The sequence below is a fragment of the Poromitra crassiceps genome (assembly GCF_964638095.1).
Source record: "Poromitra crassiceps genome assembly, chromosome: 9".
NCBI classification, from domain to species: domain Eukaryota; kingdom Metazoa; phylum Chordata; class Actinopteri; order Beryciformes; family Melamphaidae; genus Poromitra; species Poromitra crassiceps.
Window position 1 is genome coordinate 50,487,523 of NC_139630.1, and position 22,210 is coordinate 50,509,732.

Genomic DNA, 22,210 nt, shown 5'->3' on the forward strand with positions numbered 1-22,210 from the left:
AAAAAAAAAAAAAAAAAAAAAATGCTGCCATGATACCAGTCGGCTCCTCCCCCGATCTCCGCCCCCTATGGCTCCTCCCACAGCTCCATATTCCCTGGCTCCACATCCATCCAGTTGTCTATGGATAGAAAAGGGCACAAGCCCTGAGCTATCATCAAGATCAAGAACTAACGAACGAACGATGAAACAGAGGAACAGACTACAGACTACAGACAAACTGGCCTCTAGATGTCGCTAAAGGTTTACAATTACTCTGACGTCATATTATGCGCCGGGTAGTGTGTAGCAGCGCGGGAGATTGAAAACAACAACAACTGTTGTAGCAGCTGCCTGACATCGTCCGATAAATTTGCTAAAGTGATGAAATTGGGACAGAAGAGTACGTTGAAATCGATCATTACAACGAGAAAGAGGAGTCATAATGTGACTCCAAAGGCTGCCGCAATGGTAGGTGAAGTAGGGCTCCCTACCAGATGTTTGTTGGTCGATGTGATTTTCTACATAATTTTAAACACCGCGCCCGGGCTAGCGGGATAATTCTACTGCTAACAAGTCATTTCACTTGTGTAATATTGACTTTTTTCTGCTTTGTTTTTGTTTTGTATTATTTTGGTCATGAATAACATTTAATTTATTCATATATGTTAATTATTTCTACTGGTTGATCCCTTAAGAAGTGTGAAATTATAACTGCATATTTTTCCACGGGATGGGGTCTGGGGGTTTCACTTTCAACACTGACCTAACAAGCCTAAACTAGCTAAGCAAGTAGTAAACAGAACTTCCTTGATCTATTTCGACCTCACTCAGACCTTCCTTGTTCTTCCTCAGCTTGAACTGATCATGTTGCTGTTTGTGAAGAACCTGGCAGAGGAGGCGAGGACCCTTGCTTTCCAAGACAAGACAGGCACAATCAAAGTGCAGCATGTCCGGCCAGTTTCCAAGGTCAGTCAGGAAGGATGTGTCATAGGTTTTCTCCTAGTTATGTTTTTCACATAATTGTGTTGCGAGGCAGAACAGTTTGGAACCTAGCGCTCATGTCCTAGTCCTATCAGTTATTGTACTAGCAAAAACTGCAACAGCCAACAGGAAGTAAGCTGGGGGCAATTTAGAATGTTTATGTTGTCAAGTTAAAACCGTCTATAGTGTCCTTGTCTTTTCCTCCTTCCTCCAAAGCAGTACATGTATGCAGCTTTTAAACTAATAGCCTTTGGTTCACTTTCACTACTATGGCATTGATGAATAAGACTTGACCAGAGGGCTGTACCACGAATGTTGTATAAGAAGATCCAGGATCTGTCCCTTGATCTGGTTTGGCTAAACCAGATAATTGCCATCTAGCTGGATTTTAGTTCACTCGTACTACGAAGGTCGATCGCCACTCGTTAAGTGGAACCAGGTTTTTCTAATCAAGCTGAGAGCTTGTGCACATGAAAATGCCCGTGCACAGGAGCTCGTGCCCGCAAGATGCGTGGTTTTTAACAACTAGCCAATCACAACTATGGACTGCTAGCTTTTACAGCGCCAGTATTTCCTCATTCATTCAAAGGTCAAATCGTGAAGCTTTACTACTATGTCAGAATCAAAATCCGCATTGGATATTATTAGTCTGTTCCCGATTCCGAATGACTGTCTAAAGTTACCACTTTTATTCACATCAGTCATTTATTTTAAGAGCGGTTTCTGCCTCCACGTATCCTACAGCAGCTCAATTCACCCTCTCAATAAACTCAATAAAACCGGCATGTCTTTTTTGCGAGTGGAAGCAATGTGTAATCTATCTCAGTCCAAAATCCGTATGTATGGACCATTTAGGCTCAATGAATAATAATGATCTCATGATGTGTTTAGTCGCACTGATTGAATAATTCCTATAGGCTATCAATAAAAAAAATAATGATAATAAAATTAAAAAAGGCTTCTGAACTGAATCGACACGGTACGTGCGGGCATAGATTTCATTTATAAAAAATAGCCTATTTTGTGGTCACATATATAGGCTATTGTCAACAGAGTCGCATATCTCCATATTTCATATAATGACTATGCTGGAAATATGAAGTTCAATCACATCATACAGGCCAAAAGCAACACAGTTGCAGCTGCAAAATGCAGGAGTAGCCTAGATATGAATCATCTGTGTACAGACGATCCCATATAAAATTGCTTAGATGTAGTAGGCTATTCTAGCATGTATGACCATTTCCAAACCAACGTCAGTCTCAGCTCCGTTGCGCACACGGCACCATGCGCTTTGGAGACATTTATGTAACCTTTTTATGCCCGGTTTAGTGATATTTCTCCACTCACCATTCAGCTGCAATCGATCGGTGGGGTCAAACAACGTATCTAGGCTACTTGGGAGCACAAAAATGAATATATAAAAACATATTCCAAAGTGGTAAGTAGGACTTAATTTAAATGTAGCCTGCAACAAGTGCAAGGCTTTAGTCCTTGATTAATTCAACAGGAGCCTTTTTTTTCTTTTTCTCATTCTTTTTCATATGGGGACCATATGAATGGTGACTCGCTGTTTAGAGAGAGCTGATTGGTAAGCAGGTGGGTCTTTCATGGGTTTTGATCTTATCCTCTGAACTTAACCTGCTACAAAGCAGGTCAGCCGTAGAGCATAAGTTGCTATGGTGATCTATCTCGATAATAAGTTAACTAGCGTCGTGGTACGGCAAAACTAGGGTTAAACCTGAAGTTACCCCGCTAAGCCACTAATCTTGTTTTGTGGTACACCCCTCAGGGTAAGTTAGGATGTAAACTCTGGATTCGATTTCTTGAGCCTATAGGAGATACGTTTAAAAACACCTTTAAAGGAGACTGGATGCACAAGTTAAACATGTATAAAGACCATCCTGCTGATCATTATTTTATTGTTTAGCCTGTTTAGTTTTTTTATTTAGTCCATTTTGAGTGGTAAACAATCTTTTAAAGTGTGTGTGTGTGTGTGTGTGTGTGTGTGTGTGTGTGTGTGTGTGTGTGTGTGTGTGTGTGTGTGTGTGCGTGTGCGTGTGCGCGCGCGCGCGTGTGTGTGTGTGTTTTCCCCTCATCTATAGAGAATGCTGAAAAAATCGAAAGGATGATGGGCGAAGCACAATACATCTTTATCATCATCATCATGATACTTTATTGTATATTTACATGAGTGTGTTATGCCAGTAAATGTTTAATGGCTATTACTGCCTTAATAGTTTCTTGTCATGAAGCAAAATGATACAATTATGAAAGAAATGTTGTTCCCTATTCTCATTTCAGACAACACCTTCTGGAATATCAGTTATCCATTGGAGCTTTTCAAAAGTGTGTCAACATTAAAAGAGGTTGTGGTAGTGTTTTTATTCCAACACAGATGATCAGAGCCTGTAATTAATGTTCAGAGAAAGTGTCACTCAGTTGGATAAATAGCTGCTGATAAATATAGAAAGAAAGCCAGACTCCCTCACACAATACAGTAAAATAGAGAAGGATGGTGTTTGAGGCAGAAGCTACTTTTGTATAGTTAGGGTTGTAAACTTACGGGGCTTTCCTGTTTTTACGGAATGTATGGAATCTATGGATATCAATTAAAAGCCTAATATGAGAAATTCTGGATATTTGTTGACAACAATGAGCTAAAGCAATTTTTAAAACAAAAGATATTCAAATGAGAACTTTGTTCTTAAGGGGTGATACTGTCTTAAAATGTATGTTCTTCCCTAGTTTGATGTACATTGTAATTTCAGTTAGACTTGTTGAAATAAAACTGATGAAAGGCATAAGATGAAGCATGCTGACCTTGAAGGAAGTGACATCAGGTGGCCTTATGGTATTTGATTATTAAGATGTTGCCATTGCATTTCTTTTAGCATCCATACAAGTGGTCGCTCGACTGCCCTTAATGCTGATCATCATGAAAACATCAACTACATGTTTGCGAAAGTCCTGAAGAAGCAAGCAGCATTATCTTCATGCTGAAGCCTCTAGTTTTGCTTAAATATATCCACACTCTGGACCTGTGGACTGAGCCCTCGTGGACTTCAGTCATACTCTTATATAAGCCGCTGATAGGCCTTCATTTTCTATACAAGACACATTCAAAATATACAGACATGTTTGTAAATAAGGACTATGGCTAAAAAAAATATATATTTCTTAGATCATCCACGAGTCTGCAAATCCAGTGAAGTCCGGACATTTGGATTTGGAGTGACTGCTGAGTTCGACTATGACCTTTCACCTCAGCCTGCTGTTGGTCTCTGCTCCAAACCCGCTTTTGGATTTGAGAGCCTCAATATATGGGAACCAATACAATAGCCAGTTAGTGCGGCTTCATCGGCACGCAAACTTCTTTTGGACATGGACAAAGGAGACCTTCCACCCACAGAAAGAGTCTCCCCTCATGACCAAAGTCACAGAGTTGGGTAATGATAAAGCATCAATCCACCCAGCTCAGCATGTTGAGGCTCAATCTAACCTGCTCTGCCTTGTTCCATCCCATGAGGCTCAAAATGACTGATGACTTCAAAATCACTGAGGCTGAATCAGCTTCAGCACCCCTTTGGTTTTGATGATGACTACCACCTGGAGGGAGTTGAAAGAGATATCTCTCTGCTGCCTGCTGCTCACCCTGTGGATCCACTCTGGGCTGCCTGGGTGAGTGGGAGCCACTGGTCAAATCCCACTTTGACTTAGAGGAGGAGGGATGTGGTGAGGAGCTCCTCTATGCTTCAATCACATCTCTAGATTTACAGTTGACTGCTCCCCACAGCATGGACCAACTCTGGACCAGCTTGAACCTGTTGTCAGCAGCACTGATTCTCACCTGATGCAGTTACTCTCAGTCCTGAAGGAGGGACTTGGTGAAAAGAACATCTCTGCATCCTCAACAGTTCTACATTCATGGCTGCCTGCGCTGCACACCTTGCCCCTACTCAAGATCATCTTTATGAATGGGAGCCAATTGTCAAAGCTGACTCTAAACGGATGCTGTTCCTCCAGGATGTGAAGCAGGACAGTGTCCTTTATCATCAAGAGGGAAAGAGTCAACTCCTGTCCACAGACTGAGGCTGCTTCTGAAAGCTCTGTTCCCGTCCTGGCTGTGAGGGAAAGTTCCTGTCCTCTCTGGAGGACCTAATCTCTCAAATTAGATTTTTTTTAGCCGATGAATTCTCAGATTGCTCTGGACCTAGTTTCACGTGGTCAACCCAATGTCTTACTTCAGCATGCTGGACCTGACAATAACTGCACCTCAGAGGAGGTTCTCCCCATCGCTCTTGCTGAATACACCCTGATCCACCTGCTAAAGGAAGGATCAACCAACCTGCTTCGGGACTCCCAGGCCATATCAAGCCAGAAGGGTAGTTTCATTTCTTGGATAGAAATGTGCTGACAACATTGCTGCAACAGCAGAGATGTCGCTCCAACAGACCTGCCAGACTGAAGCAGTTGAGCCAAAGTCCTGCTTGAACACCCTCTCACCTGCAGTCCACTATTGTACTGCTGTGGATGGATGGAAGGATGGAAGATGACAGCAGTGTGTGGATTCCACACACTAGAACAACTGAATCATTTCAATACATTTATTGGCACCCTGTTACACTATTTGTGCATTTCTAAAACGCACATTTATTCCTGCAGAATGGGTGACATGTAGGCCCCCCTATCCTAGAGCAGTGGAAGTGTATTGGAATATATCCATTATCTTAAATATATATATATATATATATATAGCTGGCTGTAAAATAAAGCATTACAAAAAAGGTATAGAAATGTTATAGTCTGTTTATCTCATGTAGCCTATGCAACACTATCAACGTTATGTTGTTTATTTTTTCCCATAATTCATCACTATTGTTTCAGGTATTCTTATTTAAAACAGCTCTAGGCCTATAAAACATGGGATTCAAATTAAATAGGCCATATGAAGGCTATAAATGCATCGTTTATGTCCAATGGTGTGTCCGATAATGGGCCTAGGCTGCCCAGTGCCCAGCATCGGTATATCTTCCATCACACGAAAATAGCCCAGGTTGCAGAAATAGGTGGTCCAGAGCTACTTTGACGTTACTTTGCGGTTGGTTATATCGACAGACTTGAGTTTACTGGAGAAGGCTGAAATCACGCAAAAGCAGGCAAACTGTCTGTCCCACAGTGGATAATGACGTTTAGATCATTTTTGACATTCCACGTCGACGTGCCACTCCACTGCTGCGGTTTAGCCCCGCCCCTTTTACAGTCAACAACTGGATTCCAGCTATTTTCGTCAACTAGCCTCGCTAGCAAGCTAGCGACGGTTCGCTGTATTCAAAACTATCCACTCTGAAAGGAGTTTTCGTTAGCCTGAATTACACTCAGTCGAGTTCGCGTGTGTGGGTGTATAGTTAATTTACAAAAAGAACCAACGAGAGCTGAGAGATCGCTTTGCATACCGTCCATAGCCGCCTCCGAATGTAGCCAAAAGCTAACGACGTGACGTTAGGTAGAGTTATCGTTAGCTGGCTGACAGCTGGTTTGCTTAGCTACGTGCTTTCAAGTGACGATAACGTAGCTTGCTGAAACGATGGATCGTCTTTGACATTGGTGAGTACGTTACAGAGTCCGTGTCTAATTAGTGTGTAATCGCAGGTTATTTAATGCATGTCCCTATCTTTGCGTTTCGCCTTTGGTTGCCAGCGTTGCGGGGGCTAACACTGACTAGCCATCGGCTTGTTTGTAGCAAGAGCTACACGGGCAGGCCAGGATATTAACCTAACGTGTAGTGCTGGATAACATGTGTTCGTTAGTGGGTCAACTAACCTACCTGTTAGTGTTCAATTTTCTGAGATTTTTGCAATAATTGTACTGTTTTGGTTTACAGAGAGGACTGAAGCCCTCTTGGTTGTCCTTTTGGCGTAACCAGAGCCTTTAAAAAGCAAGGTGGGCGCTGGTTGTGACTGCCGTCGTCCCTTTAAATTAGTGGGTGAGCCACCAGATGCACTGCGCGATTTGACCTCCCCCTGCCCAATATGATGCCGGTAAGTGCACATAATCCCTGCTTTATTAGCCCATTGCCCTAGCTTTCACTCATGTTGCATGCAGTTCATGCACTGCCGTGTCGACTCATTCAGAGTAACTAGTGTTCAGTCAGTGTGCATGTTTTTCTATTTGGGTCACACAGCAAACCTCGCTTTTAATCCACAGTTGTGGCTGTGTGACATCAATATTCACAGATTGTAATATTTTGTAAGCAAATTAGCTTGAATCAAGATTGATGTATGTCTGCTTCATTTGCCCTGTAGGCTACCATACATCTCCTTGTGTCCTGTCCTCAGATATTGGTTACAGATACATCAATTAGTTTCTAATAGAAAGTCTAGCAATAGTGAATTGTATCTGGTAGATAGTTTCCATAGAACTTTGATATCCCATAGCCTGGTATCTAACCCCTTTTGAATTACAGTTTTCAGCAGGAGCATACCATACCGAGCTAGATATCACATGCTCATCATGGTTGTAACTAATATCACGTTCAAAACAACTTGGAACACAGGAGAAAAACAAGCCAGACTTGTAAAAAATAAAATAATAATTGAACAGTTGTCGAGGTCGGGAAATTCAGGTATCATTTCAGAGCTCCGGTTTGTCCGAGTTGACGTCATCAAAGTGTTTGTTGACCTAATTTGAGGTGTAATTATGCAATATGTGTTCATATTGTTTATATTTCACACTGATTATAGCAATATTTTGAATTCAAGATATTTTTTAGCAATGAAATTAGCTAGCTGTGTATGTTTTTGTAACTCAGATTTAAAAACAGCATGAACGCAACTATGTCGGAGGTCGGAAATTCCGAGTTGAAACTTCCGAGTTCCGTCTGCCATCCGTTCTGTCTTGAACAAGGTATAAGTAAAGTAGATGGAAGGGATCTCAGTGTGCACTATGTCCTGATTTGTTTGGTGTGAGTAAAATATGTTGTCATTCCTAGATTGGAGATGTAATCCATGTTCGTGAATTTAGGCCGTACTGAACAGTCCAAAGGCATCAATCTGCTAAGGAGTGGACATGTGGCCTTGCATCAGTCCTTTAGCTCCTGCTGATTAAGGCCTAGGGTTCTCACTGTGTAGCTGCAGAAACCAGAGCAGCAGCACAGCAGACACACCCCACCATCATGTCCAGTGGATGGGTCAGGCACTGAAGAACTCTTCAACCTAAACTGTACTGTTCATTCCTACTCCTATCAATTTGCATATAACGACAGCCTACCCACTACTACTGGTGTCATTTACACTGGTCATACTTTTCTGTCCATTCTTATCACAATTTTAAAGTAGATTGTTTCTTAAAAGGACGGGTTAACTTCACACCTATTCATTGTATTCTGTTACATTACCACACAACCATCTTGTTGGGAAAATAACGATATAACGAATAAATATCTTAATAAATTGACAGCTATTTCTAATCAAATGACAGCCAAAGAGCTGCATATATGGTAAAGCACCATATTGGTAGGAAATGCATGTAACGACATGGGAATACTATGGATAGGCTCTTCTTAGATGATGTCGTTAAAGTATGACCTTGGGGTCAAAATCTCACAGAGGGTTGAACAATACTGCAACAAAATTAACGTTCTAAACCGGATAGCAGTAGGTTTTGAACTATGGTAATACGCAACCATTTTTATTCTGCATGGTCTTTTCAACGGCATCATTATCAAAGACACTCCTTGTTGTTGGAAAGAATACCTGTATGGCAGGCCTGTTTGAAGTAGCGTTTTGTTGGGTCCTAGAGTATATTGTGTTCTCCTGTGGTGAGATTACACTGATGGATTGGGGGGGGTGCTTTGTCCCTCAGGGAAATTCCGTAGACAGGGAAAGGAACGGGAACTCACGGATGCAGGATAAGTTTACAGAGATGAAGCAACGAAGGCGGTTCAGTGAATTAAAAGGTATCGGCTTATACTGAGCTGTCACACTTTCTTTGAAAAAATGTATGTGTCACCGGTATTGGCCAGTTCTCTTCACAAATGAACGTGCGTCCATTGAAAACATCCGAGTCACACCCTTATTTAAGATCGTTTTCCCCTCAGTTCTGCAAAGGGTTTCATCAAGCACACACACACGGGTCCTGAAGTGGCCTGTGAGTTTCCAGCAACGCTCACTACTGGAGAAGTAACTCCATATTTGCACAGGATTGACTGCAGCGGTAGTCTCGGCAGACATTTGCACCAGGCTATCAGAGTCAAAGAGCTAGTGGAGCAGAGAGCAGCGGTGGACTCCACTTTTGTGTTCTCGCGTGATTCCAGCAGCCAATGAGACCCGGGCAGATCTAGGTCTGTATGGCTGCGCCAGCTAATGCTCTGTTAAGGGGAACTTCTGAGCCGAGTAGATTGTCAAGTGGCATCAATGTCACACAGTGGAGCTAGGCATAGCGTGACTTACAAGAGGAATAAACATTGCGTTGTGGTTTAGCTTTGGGTTCTGGAGGAATGCTAGTATGAGATGCTACTAGCATTTTAGGTTGAAGTACTTGTGGTTCAAAAGTAAAAAGCCGGAAGTTAATGGATTTGACTTCTACTGTCAGAAGAACATTTCCCCAAAACTCCCCCTGAACAGTTAGAGCTGCAACAATTAGTTGATGAGTCGATTAGTCGATCGTCAGAAAATTAATCTGACATATGATGTATTTTTATAATTGATTAATCGTTTAGACACATTTTTTAAGAAAAAAACAAAACAATATTCTCTCGTTCCAGTTCCAGTCTCGTTCCAGCTTCTTAAGTGTGAATATTTTCTGGACTGTTGGTCAAACCGAAAGAAGACATCTGAAGATATCGTCTTGGGCTGGGGTGATCACATTTTTCACCATTTTGTGACATTTTGTGGACCAAACGACTAAGGGATTAGTTGAGAAAATAATTAATCAATAATGAAAATAATCAGTTGCAGCCCTACTAAACGGATGAAGAGTCAGCTGTTGATTTATTTAACTCCCACCTCTTTCCCATTGGTTAAAGAATTATGCATTATTAATTCGATTTTCCTTAATGCTTTCCTCTAATGCAGAGTAGGCAGCTTTCACTCGAAGGAACAGGTGCTTATTTTCAACAGCAGATCCAGTTTGGCTGGCCTGAGGCCCATCGCTTTCCCACACCTCTGACCAGATGCTCTTGGTGTTTTCAGGAAGGAAACAAAGGTTTTTTTTCTCAACAGAACAAAATGTGAAATATTTGAGTTTGTGCTTGGAAGAATCAGAAATACTTTATTGAGCCCAGTGGGGAAATTGGGTTTTGTTGCACTTGCTCACATTCTGGAAGAGAAATAAAATATATCCTATAGATAAGCATAGGGAAATAATAAGAAAAGAAGAAAATCTACTTATACTCTGCTAGATACTACAATTAGCCTGCATGTGACAGCAAAGCCAAGATGCACACAGGTGCGAACTGTAAATGCTTTACAAATATATGAAAGCATTTTCAGCTTTTGTTCAGCAATATCTAGTCTAATACTGATTTACTATTGCCTTACCTGAATGTCTAGTAGAGCTACATGTGATCTATTCATTTTACTGCAATTGCAAAAAAAAAAAAAAGTAAGTAATAGGATTATAAGCCTGGGGATTGAATTGTGCCTGCTTTCACTCCAGTGATTTCAATCCATGGCGCAGTGTGAAATTTTGAAAGAGGCGTCTCATGAAATATATAAAACAAAACAAAAATACTATCAGATAGACTCTGTGCTCTCTGGGAACGATATTCTGCTAGAGCGTGTTTATTTGTTGTGATTACTCTTTGCAAGATAGCGTGGGTATGAGCGATTGGTGCGGGGAGAAGTGATGATCTTTGAATCCTCCTGCCTGGGAACAGGCCAGCCAGGCTCCCCTCTCACACGTTGAATGATACACCTCTCTATCTCTGCATAATGCTCTCTGCATAGTGCTATTGTAGCATAGCATTATGCACAGTCACCAGGCAGTGGCACTGTTTGTTTTTGCATAGAGAGGCGATCTCCTCTCCGTTTCCACATCCAGACACTTGAATCTATACGATGATGCTCTCACACACTGCCAATCACAGCTGCGGCCGAACAGTCTCATTAGGAGGGGGTCTTACTGCCACCGGCACACCCCAGGGAGCCTTTTCCAATGGAGGGGCTTGCTGGCACACACCCCCCCCATCCCGCCACCCTCCAAATACATTTTTCTTGCTGTACCTCTCTCTCACTCTCTCTCTCCCCCTCCCTCCCTCCCTGCATCACATATACAGCAAGCATTTTCTCCCCCCACCGAAGTCTCCTCTGCAGCGCTTTCGTGCACTGCCGTCTGTATTGGATGTCCGCTTGCGATGACGATGGCGTAGTAATTATAAGTCTGGTGTCTGCTAAAGCGGGAGTACTATAATGAAGAGGTTTGTGACTATAGTGCTACGCAGCCTCGTTAGCCTCTCCAAGGAGCATCCCGTTTGGGCAAAGGAGCACCACCGGCCACCGAAGAAGGAGAGCAGGAGGAAACGGAGGGCTGGCAAAAGAGCCAAGAACATGGGAAGACGCAACTTTGTGAGGGGGGTTCGTATTCCTTCTTGGTGTGCGGTCGCTGGATCACTGGGTTTTATGTTATGCGGGGTGTCGTTCTCTGAATAGATAGCCTGTGTGGCCGTTAGGGTTTGTTAGTTTGTGCTGGTGTGTGAGGGGATGTTGACAGTAACCTTTATTGGTTTTCTGCGTTCAATTGAATTTAGGCCCGGGTTTGAGTGTTTGAGCTGCACTAATGCCGCCTAATTGGTTGAGTGCGTTGGCCTGATTGATTGAGCAGATGTTCTAGAAGTACTTTGCATATTTTGAAGGACATTGCAAAATATAGGCCTGTGCAATAATAGTGAAATGACTTGATTGCGGGTGTGCAGCTTATGCTGGTCTGATTTTTTTAGGACACTTTTTTTATAACAGATTTGAAAAACGCTGTCAAAATAATGTAAATAGTCTAATTTAATATATCCTCTTAATTTTTATTTTGAAAATATACCCATCAATCTTTTCTGTATTCTAACTGATGTTGCTGGCCTTGTTGTGCACCTGTATTTTTTGCGTTTGCTGTTTATCGGTTCTATGCTGTATTTTATAATTCTGCTGGTAACAACATCCCCTGGGGATTAACAAAGTACCGGTAATTATCTGTCTATAAAATTCTCACATAACTACGCCCCAGCATACTTGCCAATGCCAACACTACATTTTTTCCCACGTTTTCTCTCCCTGACGGTCTGAGTCCGTCCGTCTGCCCATCACCCCGTAGTTCCAAATGGCCCAATGTAAAGTCCCAGAGCAACCACATTAGGCAGGTGGGTTCCTATGGCCCCACACTACTCGGGCAAGGTCAGACGGACCCCAATGTGTCGACCAGATGGTGGCGCTATAGCAACTTTACGTTTTGGCCTATAACTTCTGAACCGTATGGGCCTGTTGGGCCACAATCAAAATTCCACTTTCCCTAGATTCCTTGATTATAAATTTCCGCCCGCGAGATTTTCTGCATTTTTCTTCGTCCTCCAATCTGCACAAAACTAATGTAGAAATTATTTTATTAGTCCACACTGTTTTCATATAATCTACTTCCAAACTTTCGTGTGGGGCCTATTTCACAAAAATGGCCATAACTCAGGAACACATTGTCCTATGGTAATAATAATAATCATTGGATTTATATAGCGCCTTTCCAAGGCTCAAAGCGCTGACACAGGATGATTATTCGTTCACACCATTCGTACCGGTGGTTCAGAAGCGTGGCAGCCACACATTGGCGCTCAACGGCCCCTCCGAACCACCATCATTCATGTCTACATTCATTTGGAGACAGTGTGCGGGAGTAACTTCTTTCTCACTGTGTCGGGTTTTGCCCTTCTCCGACGCACCTGTCGCGTAGGTGTGCGAAAGCCTTTTCTCCTCATGTCTACATTCATACCAATCATACCAATCATACCATTCATGTCTACATTCATACCAATCATACGAGGCAAGGAGGGTTAAGTGTCTTGCCCAAGGACACAACGATTAACAGCTGGGAGGGAGCGGGGATCGATAGGGTTAGGGTTAGGGTTATGCTGGTAACCAAACTTTGTGTGCAGGTATTGTACTCTGGGGTCTATTGCTTTTTTTTTTTTTACATTTCGCCTATAGGGGGCAATATGGCAACATTTCACATTTTAAATTCAAAATTTTATTTCTAAAAGGGCATAACGCGGTGACTGTGTAGATCATAGGAACAAAATTCCTTGATTGCTGGATTCCTTGGGCCAAGTCGCATCTATCCATATAGGCCGCTCCCATTTCTGACCACCAGTTTTTCGGCCATGTTGAATTTGGTCCAAAACCTTTTGTTCCTCTCTCTCTCTCTCTCTTTCTCTCTCTCTCTCTGTCTCTCTCTCTCTCTCTCTCTCTCACTTTTTCTTTACTGACTGACCCAAGGAACTACGGTACATTGGAGAGGACATGTTTACGATTTGACCCCTCCCCATCTTTTTCTGATGCCATCATTTTGCACTCACACCATCTTCAATACTGAGCCAAGTTTGCAGCAGAACAGTTACAGTATAACATATCCAGTGGAAAATGACAACACTAATTGGTCTATCAACACACTGGGTGAGAATTGTGCAGTAAAGGGCAGCATAAATAGATAGATTTTCTGCTGCACATCTACTAAGTAGAGGGATCAGTATTGGATTTGTAGAGTAATTAATGCACTATTATTGCCTGAATGTGACTGAGCCATTTGACTGTGCCTATGGCTACAGTAGCATTTAGTCAGACTCAGTTTCTGAATTTGCCCAAATGTGGTCAGTTAAGAGTTGTGATCAGCTCTCTAGTAAACTGATTTGGTTAGTCTACTGCAGAGAAATGTCAATTAATCATACAGTTGATTCTTCAAATCAATTAGTGGCTTTGTGATTTGTCTCTGAGAAACTCCTCGACCTCGAGTGATCTTCTGTAGGTCGCTCAGACTAAACATAGATTCTTATATGGCAGTGCAATTATACTATAGTCACCCGACACCGACAGTAGACTATGCCTGGACCGGCCTGGACGTCTGAAAACATTCAATCATTCTGTATCAAACACTTAAAAGTGGATTTGATTTGGTCCTAATTGGAAGTGAAGTTGTTGCTTTGCTGCAGTTTTACATTGGTTTGGGTTGACATTGTAGATAAATGACCCATATGTAAGCATGTGATATTGTTTGACATTTTAAAATATCGTTGTTTCTTCTTTGCCCGCTTTCCTGTTTTCGTTTCACGTTTTTTTCCCCTCAGTTAAAGCATTTATTTGGTAGCGGCCCGAGATCACCTCTTGAACGGCGCATTAATCTCACTTAGCTTTGAAGGCTTGCTGAATAAGTGAGGAGCGTTGAGCAGTTAAAAACCAAGTACAGGAAATCTAGCATTGCCTTGTTTATGATAACGAGCTGAACTTGGGACTCATCTGAAGCTGAAATGAACGGTGGCTGTCTGATTACATGCAACTTTAGTGAATGATCCTCGTGGGGAAAGTTTGGCAGCAGAAAGTAGGAATAGGATATAATTAACAATCAAGCAAATGTGGGGTTAGGCTAACCAATACCATTCCACCATTCGCATATTTATGAGAAATGTATGACAGAAAATTTCCACAAAAAAGCAATGATTCAGGCCATAGCAGGATGTGCAGAAATAGCAACAGTACTGCAGCAGCAGCAGAACTGAAACATACAGATAAAAAGGTGGAATTATGAACCATCAGTGTATATACTGTATACAATATATCACAATGAGAGGAATATGAGAAAAAGACTATGTGAGATTACAGTATACACTACAGGCTGTGCTCGTAGGATCAGCTGAAGGTGCCTCAGCTCACCATAGAGGAATGGGGGGGAGGGGTCCAGGACCGGGATGGAGTTTAGTCTGGTCCTCCACATCCTCCCCTCTGCTACTGCCTCCAGGCCAGAGCAATCTAGTAAGAGAGAGTGGCGTCAGCGGAGGTCCAAAATGAGTGACTCATTAGCCAATGAATAGCCAGGAAGGGTTCTCGCGCTACTTTTGAATGCAAAATAAAGCTGATAATGTGTGATTCTGTAAACGTCGGACCCTTTCGAAGTACATCACAAACTGTCCATTTTGCTGCAACTCAACAGCGCTGCTTAATCCATAACCTTACTTCCAGGAACTCTTGAGAGTCAAAAAACTGGTCCATTGGAGTGAATGGAGATGTCGCGACTCTCTTATATACATGGCTCTGCTCCAGGCTAGCCAGTCTCTGCCCGCCAACAGTCTTACCCTTTTCACCAGTTAGACACTTCACATTTGACATTGATGTGTGCAGTCTCCACTCCACAGACTTTGATGCTATATTTCAGAAGGGTATTGGTTGGGCAGTAATGGGCACTTAGGTTTGTTTGAATGTGTGATTGGTATTGTGGTAATATTTTATAAATACATTTTGGATTCCGTTTCCAATTATTGCTCTACAGTATATTTCCAAAAACGGTGATATCACTGCAGAGGGAATACATGCAGGGGCATGTATAGTGCTACCTCTTACCTCCCAAGTATCACCTTTGTTTGTTCAGTGGCATAATAGGCTCTAATCATAGTAAATGGTGTCCCGGCGAGCACAGGCGTGGGTGCACCAGGGGCTCAAAATAACTTGTGTTGAATGTGGGCCGTCCCAGCCGGTGGATGGCAATATGTTGTGTCAGCACAACAGGGCTTTGTACCAGGGAAGAGGAGGGCCGGCGTTTTGCTCTCAAACTAAACGTACGCCGGATGATGACATAATTCTCTCATTTGCTCACATATATCTTTGCGTTTAAACTTTTCATTTATTTTCCTACCAAATGTGTTTTCCTGTTTAATTTATTTGTTCTACTGCTGTTATTTTTGCACACTCCGTCCAGTGTTTCCCCTAGAATTGTTTTCAGGCCTGGAGGGACTTCAAAACCGAAACTGACTGCAGAGGACCCTGGCTGGTGACAGAAACTTTGGCCTTTGAAGCCAGATTTGGATAATATTAACATTAGGATTGGACTGTGATGTCATTATTCATTCATATTAGTCATTTATGTTATTAGTAAAAAAAAAAAAAAATCAGGCCTGGGGGCTGGCGAGGCCAGGCCTGTACAGTTGGAGGGGAAACACTGCTGTCTTATGCTCTAAGTGCATGTATTTTCATAATTTTCATTCATTTCTATCGAATATGTTCTAATAATAATAATGATTCATATCCCCCCCCCCTTTCTATTATTTGGTGCTGCAACAACCCAATTCCCTCTGCTCGTTAAAAGTGCGCTTCGTTTGGGGTGGTGTGAAAGAGCAAACAAACTCTGTTGCAGAACAAACAAGCAAACTCTGGTCCGCTTGAAAACGTGGGTCTCGGTTTGTTTGCAAGTGGACTCTAGTGCGGTTCATTTGTGGTGTGAAAGCAAACCAAACCAAACACAAGAGCAAATATAGGAAAGGCAGTGCATCATGAGTAGAAAAGGTGGTAGAAGGAAGCAAAACACTGCGGCGCACACGGATTGGTGCCTCACTGTCTCCTCAAATCTGCAGAATGATGTTGGACCCAACACCTCGCTGCCTCATCTGCTGCTTGTAAAATATTTATTTGATAGTAACACCAAAGTAAAACCAGAAATCCCAAGATCGCATAAAGGATGATGTCTCTCTATGGGTTGTGTTTCGCGGATTCACTTGTGTGCAGTCAGCCCTCAGCAGGCAAGGCGGCAGAAGAGGAGAGATTTCCCCTCTATATTCTGTCCAATAGACGAGTGACCGTTTCGACCACGTGACGTTGTTCAGAAAGTTTGGTGGGCTTGGAAAATTGCATGTGTGAAAGCGAACCGGACCAAATGAAAAACAATGTTGCAACTTCACCCCCCCCTCCCCCCCGTATCGCACCGAGTCCACCAGCTTATATGTGAAAGCCACCTCGGTCTCCCTCTCACGGTATTCGTCTGTCTTTCAGATGATCTTGACGGTGTACCTCAGCGATGGGGAACAGGCGGTGACCGAGGTGCCCATCACCCCGGAGACCACGTGCCGCGACGTGGTCGAGTTCTGCAAGGAGCCCGGCGAGAGCGGCTGCCACCTGGCCGAGGTCTGGCGAGGCAACGGTAAGACGCGGCCTGGAGTCGTGCTACAGTGTGAGACTGAGAATGCCTGCACATCGCTACTCAAGGCGACGTTAATGAATCCCCTCACTTGGCTGTATCCGCTGGAATAGACAGAAAGGTTGGGAGGATGGGGGGAGTGCTCGCTTTGGCTCTGGCTCGGGGCAGGCAGTGTTCAGTGTTTGTTCACCCGTATAGAAGAGCAAGAAGAACCATGGATCTCTGCCAGTAGACTGTGAAGCTGAAGTAGTTTTGAGAGAGACTCCCGAGGAGCGGGCCCACCTCTGCCAGGTTCTTTTGCGTTACCGCTGAGCTCGACACTTTGCTCAAATGCACAGGAATTACATTTTCCGAGGCAGAAGTCAGGAAGGCAGTAGCCTTTAGCTTTCCTCGCTAATGGAAAAACTAGCAGCGTGTTAGAGAGTGTTCAGGTGCTGCTGGGGCACATCCATCCACGCACGGCTGTCTGAGCGCAGGGGAATCAGGATGGGACGGGCCGTAACGAAATGGAAGGGAATCCACATCCTTGAAGAGACATAGGCATACATACATTTATAAAAACACATGTTCCGATCACTGTTGGGATGTTTGTACAGTCTGACCTCTGTTCTGAGTACATCAGCAATATTTAGTAGAAATTAGATATAGGTTAGACAAGGATTGAGTACTGTCCGAGTCCACAGCACTGTGTCACAGCACTGTGCTGTCACAGCACTGACCTGTCACAGCACTGAACTGTCACAGCACTGAGCTGTCACAGCACTGACCTGTCACAGCACTGAACTGTCACAGCACTGTGTCACAGCACTGAACTGTCACAGCACTGAACTGTCACAGCACTGACCTGTCACAGCACTGAACTGTCACAGCACTGTGTCACAGCACTGAACTGTCACAGCACTGAACTGTCACAGCACTGACCTGTCACAGTTCAGTGCTGTGACAGCACAGTGCTGTCACAGCACTGAACTGTCACAGCACTGAGCTGTCACAGCACTGACCTGTCACAGTTCAGTGCTGTGACAGCACAGTGCTGTCACAGCACTGAGCTGTCACAGCACTGAGCTGTCACAGCACTGACCTGTCACAGTTCAGTGCTGTGACAGCACAGTGCTGTCACAGCACAGTGCTGTCACAGCACTGAGCTGTCACAGCACTGAGCTGTCACAGCACTGTGCTGTCACAGCACTGAGCTGTCACAGCACTGAGCTGTCACAGCACTGTGCTGTCACAGCACTGTGCTGTCACAGCACTGAACTGTCACAGCACTGAACTGTGACAGCAAACTCCACTTTGTGGAAATGATTTCTCCCATCGCCTGCGGAGCTGACACACCCGTGTCATCAGCGCTTTTGCTGAGGGGCGGGGCCACTCCCCTGATGAAAAACAACACCAAGCCAAGGGCTTTATTAACCCACCTTATGTAATCATGTTTGGCTGCTGCCTGAGAACTGACAATGCTACTGTCTGTCCATCCATCTGTCTGTCTGCCTGCTGTGTCCCTGTCTCTACTGTCTGTCCACCAGCCTCTGCCTGTGTCCCCGTCTCTACTGTCTGTCCACCAGCCTCTACCTGTGTCCCTGTCTCTACTGTCTGTCCACCAGCGTCTGCCTGCTGTGTCCCTGTCTCTACTGTCTGTCCACCAGCCTCTGCCTGTGTCCCCGTCTCTGCTCTCATGTGTTTACCCTCTACTAATGCATATTATAACATAGCTTTGTGTGGCCAATTAGGGCGAAAACAATACAACTTAAATCAGCTCAGAAATGCAAATAACAAAACAATGCTGCTTTTGAGTCCAATGTTTTTGCTTTTATCATGCGTACCCCCCGTAATAATTCATGAACAGTCAACAACAACCATCAATCCTGTCCCATGTGTCCTAGTGAGTCATGTCATTCATTTGATTTAACTTTGAAAACTTTGTCCAAAAAGTCATACTTTGATAATATAACTGTATAAATTTATATTTCACAATTATTTTATCCATTATGTGCTTTTCTTTTCAAGTTCTTTGTAGTGATTTCCTATTTCAAAACTAAAGATAGAACACACACACACACACACACACACACACACACACACAAACACAAACACAAACAAACAAACAAACGTTCCTCCTCCAGTGGCCCATGGAAGCCTTTTGTGATGCAATTTGATTCAGAAACATCCTGTCAGCTGTTGGTATAATGGAACACCGTAGAGAATGCTGTGTACAGTATTTGCGTGTTTGAATTGGCCTGCAGTGAGAGAAACTTGCGCTCCATTTATATAATCGGCTGGTTAACTTCCCAGAGGCAACATCAGTCTGACTCTGCAGGCGATTGAAAATGAACAGCAGGCTGCATTCAGCCAAGAGACCTTGAGTTTGACACAATGTGACAGAAAACAAGAAACCAGTGCAACTTTACCACCATTGAATTCTTAATATTTTTCATAGTTTGCTGACTGTGCTTTTAGCAGGCATAATCATTTCACATTGAACTTGGAAGTTCTAGAAAACTGACTTTGACATTAGATTAGGTTTAAGAAAAAAGCACACGTTAAATATATCTAATATATCAGTTTCCATGAGGAAATTCTAAGCAGTCTTTCCCCGTCTCTGTGCTCTCCCTGCAGAGCGAGCCATTCCCTTTGAACACATGATGTACGAACATCTGCAGAAATGGGGCCCTCGGAAACAAGAAGTCAAGTTCTTCCTCCGGCATGAAGATTCACCGACGGAGAGCAGTGATCAAGGTGGGTGTGTACACCACACACACACACACACACACACACACACACTGATCAAGGTGGGTGTACACTACACACACACACTGCAGGGATCAAGGTGGGTGTACACTACACACACTGCAGGGATCAAGGTGGGTGTACACTACACACACTGCAGGGATCAAGGTGGGTGTACACCACACACACACATGCAGGGATCAAGGTGGGTGTACACTACACACACACTGCAGTGATCAAGGTGGGTGTACACTACACACACTGCAGTGATCAAGGTGGGTGTACACCTCACACACACTGCAGTGATCTAGGTGGGTGTACACTACACACACTGCAGGGATCAAGGTGGGTGTACACTACACACACTGCAGGGATCAAGGTGGGTGTACACCACACACACACATGCAGGGATCAAGGTGGGTGTACACCTCACACACACATGCAGGGATCAAGGTGGGTGTACACCACACACACACATGCAGGGATCAAGGTGGGTGTACACCACACACACACATGCAGGGATCAAGGTGGGTGTACACTACACACACACTGCAGTGATCAAGGTGGGTGTACACTACACACACTGCAGTGATCAAGGTGGGTGTACACTACACACACTGCAGTGATCAAGGTGGGTGTACACTACACACACACTGCAGTGATCTAGGTGGGTGTACACTACACACACTGCAGTGATCAAGGTGGGTGTACACTACACACACACTGCAGTGATCTAGGTGGGTGTACACTACACACACTGCAGTGATCAAGGTGGGTGTACACTACACACACTGCAGTGATCAAGGTGGGTGTACACCTCACACACACTGCAGTGATCAAGGTGGGTGTACACTACACACACTGCAGTGATCAAGGTGGGTGTACACCTCACACACACTGCAGTGATCAAGGTGGGTGTACACTACACACACTGCAGGGATCAAGGTGGGTGTACACTACACACACACTGCAGTGATCAAGGTGGGTGTACACTACACACACACACTGCAGTGATCTAGGTGGGTGTACACTACACACACTGCAGTGATCAAGGTGGGTGTACACCTCACACACACTGCAGTGATCAAGGTGGGTGTACACTACACACACACACTGCAGTGATCAAGGTGGGTGTACACCACACACACACATGCAGGGATCAAGGTGGGTGTACACCACACACACACATGCAGGGATCAAGGTGGGTGTACACTACACACACACTGCAGTGATCAAGGTGGGTGTACACTACACACACTGCAGTGATCAAGGTGGGTGTACACTACACACACTGCAGGGATCAAGGTGGGTGTACACCACACACACACATGCAGGGATCAAGGTGGGTGTACACTACACACACACTGCAGTGATCAAGGTGGGTGTACACCACACACACACATGCAGGGATCAAGGTGGGTGTACACCACACACACTGCAGTGATCTAGGTGGGTGTACACCACGCACACACTGCAGTGATCAAGGTGGGTGTACACCACACACACACATGCAGGGATCAAGGTGGGTGTACACTACACACACACTGCAGTGATCAAGGTGGGTGTACACTACACACACTGCAGTGATCAAGGTGGGTGTACACTACACACACTGCAGTGATCAAGGTGGGTGTACACTACACACACACTGCAGTGATCAAGGTGGGTGTACACTACACACACTGCAGTGATCAAGGTGGGTGTACACCACACACACACTGCACTGATCAAGGTGGGTGTACACTACACACACACTGCAGTGATCAAGGTGGGTGTACACCACACACACTGCGGATCTGATGATGGTTAATGAGGCGTATCAAAGAAGTAAATCATTGTTCCCCAGTCCCCACTGCTGCCAATTAGTATTCAATAATGCCAACAACATCTACACACAATCTGGAGGCATATTGGTGGCTATCTGCAGTCTGCAGTGGTCCCACCCAGTTCTTTAATTCTTTAGAATGCTCTGTCATGCTGCACAATCACTGTCAGTAAATGTCAAAGCTATTCCTGACAATGGTAGTTGCCTGCCTCTGAATACGCACGTGTGTGTGTGTGTGTGTGTGTGTGTGTGTGTGTGTGTGTGTGTGTGTGTGTGTGTGTGTGTGTGTGTGTGTGTCTGTCTCTTCTTGCCTGAATGTTCTTATGTTTATCTCTCTGTGACCGTTACCTTCTGCAGGGAGTCAGCAGTCTCAAGAGCAGAGCAGTCGTCGAAGTGGAAGCACTGGAGAGAAGCACAATGAGAATGGGGTAAGACCTAACTGACGTCTATCTATATATAAAATTGAGTATGTGGGCGGTTTGTTTGTTTCAAGTTCTCTGTTTGGCCACGGCTATGCCGTTTTACGTGCGATCGGGCTGAAACCTTCAG

The 22,210-nt window shown here is 44.1% G+C and overlaps 1 protein-coding gene and 1 long non-coding RNA gene across 3 annotated transcripts in view; both read left to right on the forward strand.

Moving 5' to 3' along the window:
* Nucleotides 1-314: 314 nt before the first annotated feature.
* On the forward strand, nucleotides 315-3,666 carry LOC310782834. Its single transcript, XR_014553050.1, has 3 exons — nucleotides 315-447; nucleotides 832-945; nucleotides 3,066-3,666. It is a non-coding gene; the product is annotated as an uncharacterized lncRNA (long non-coding RNA).
* A 2,667-nt stretch (nucleotides 3,667-6,333) lies between these two features.
* The window catches only part of ppp1r13bb (protein phosphatase 1, regulatory subunit 13Bb), a 38,180-nt gene continuing 22,303 nt past the window's right edge, over nucleotides 6,334-22,210 (forward strand). Inside the window, exons 1-4 of one of the 2 annotated variants that reach the window (XM_083642514.1) lie at nucleotides 6,334-6,567; nucleotides 16,965-17,112; nucleotides 19,726-19,845; nucleotides 22,019-22,089. In XM_083642514.1, coding sequence (XP_083498640.1) covers nucleotides 16,965-17,112; nucleotides 19,726-19,845; nucleotides 22,019-22,089 — 339 coding nt within the window. In that variant the 5' untranslated portion in view covers nucleotides 6,334-6,567. Of the gene's footprint in view, nucleotides 6,568-6,908; nucleotides 7,002-16,964; nucleotides 17,113-19,725; nucleotides 19,846-22,018; nucleotides 22,090-22,210 lie in introns of those variants that run through there. The other variant, XM_083642513.1, reaches the window with a different exon arrangement.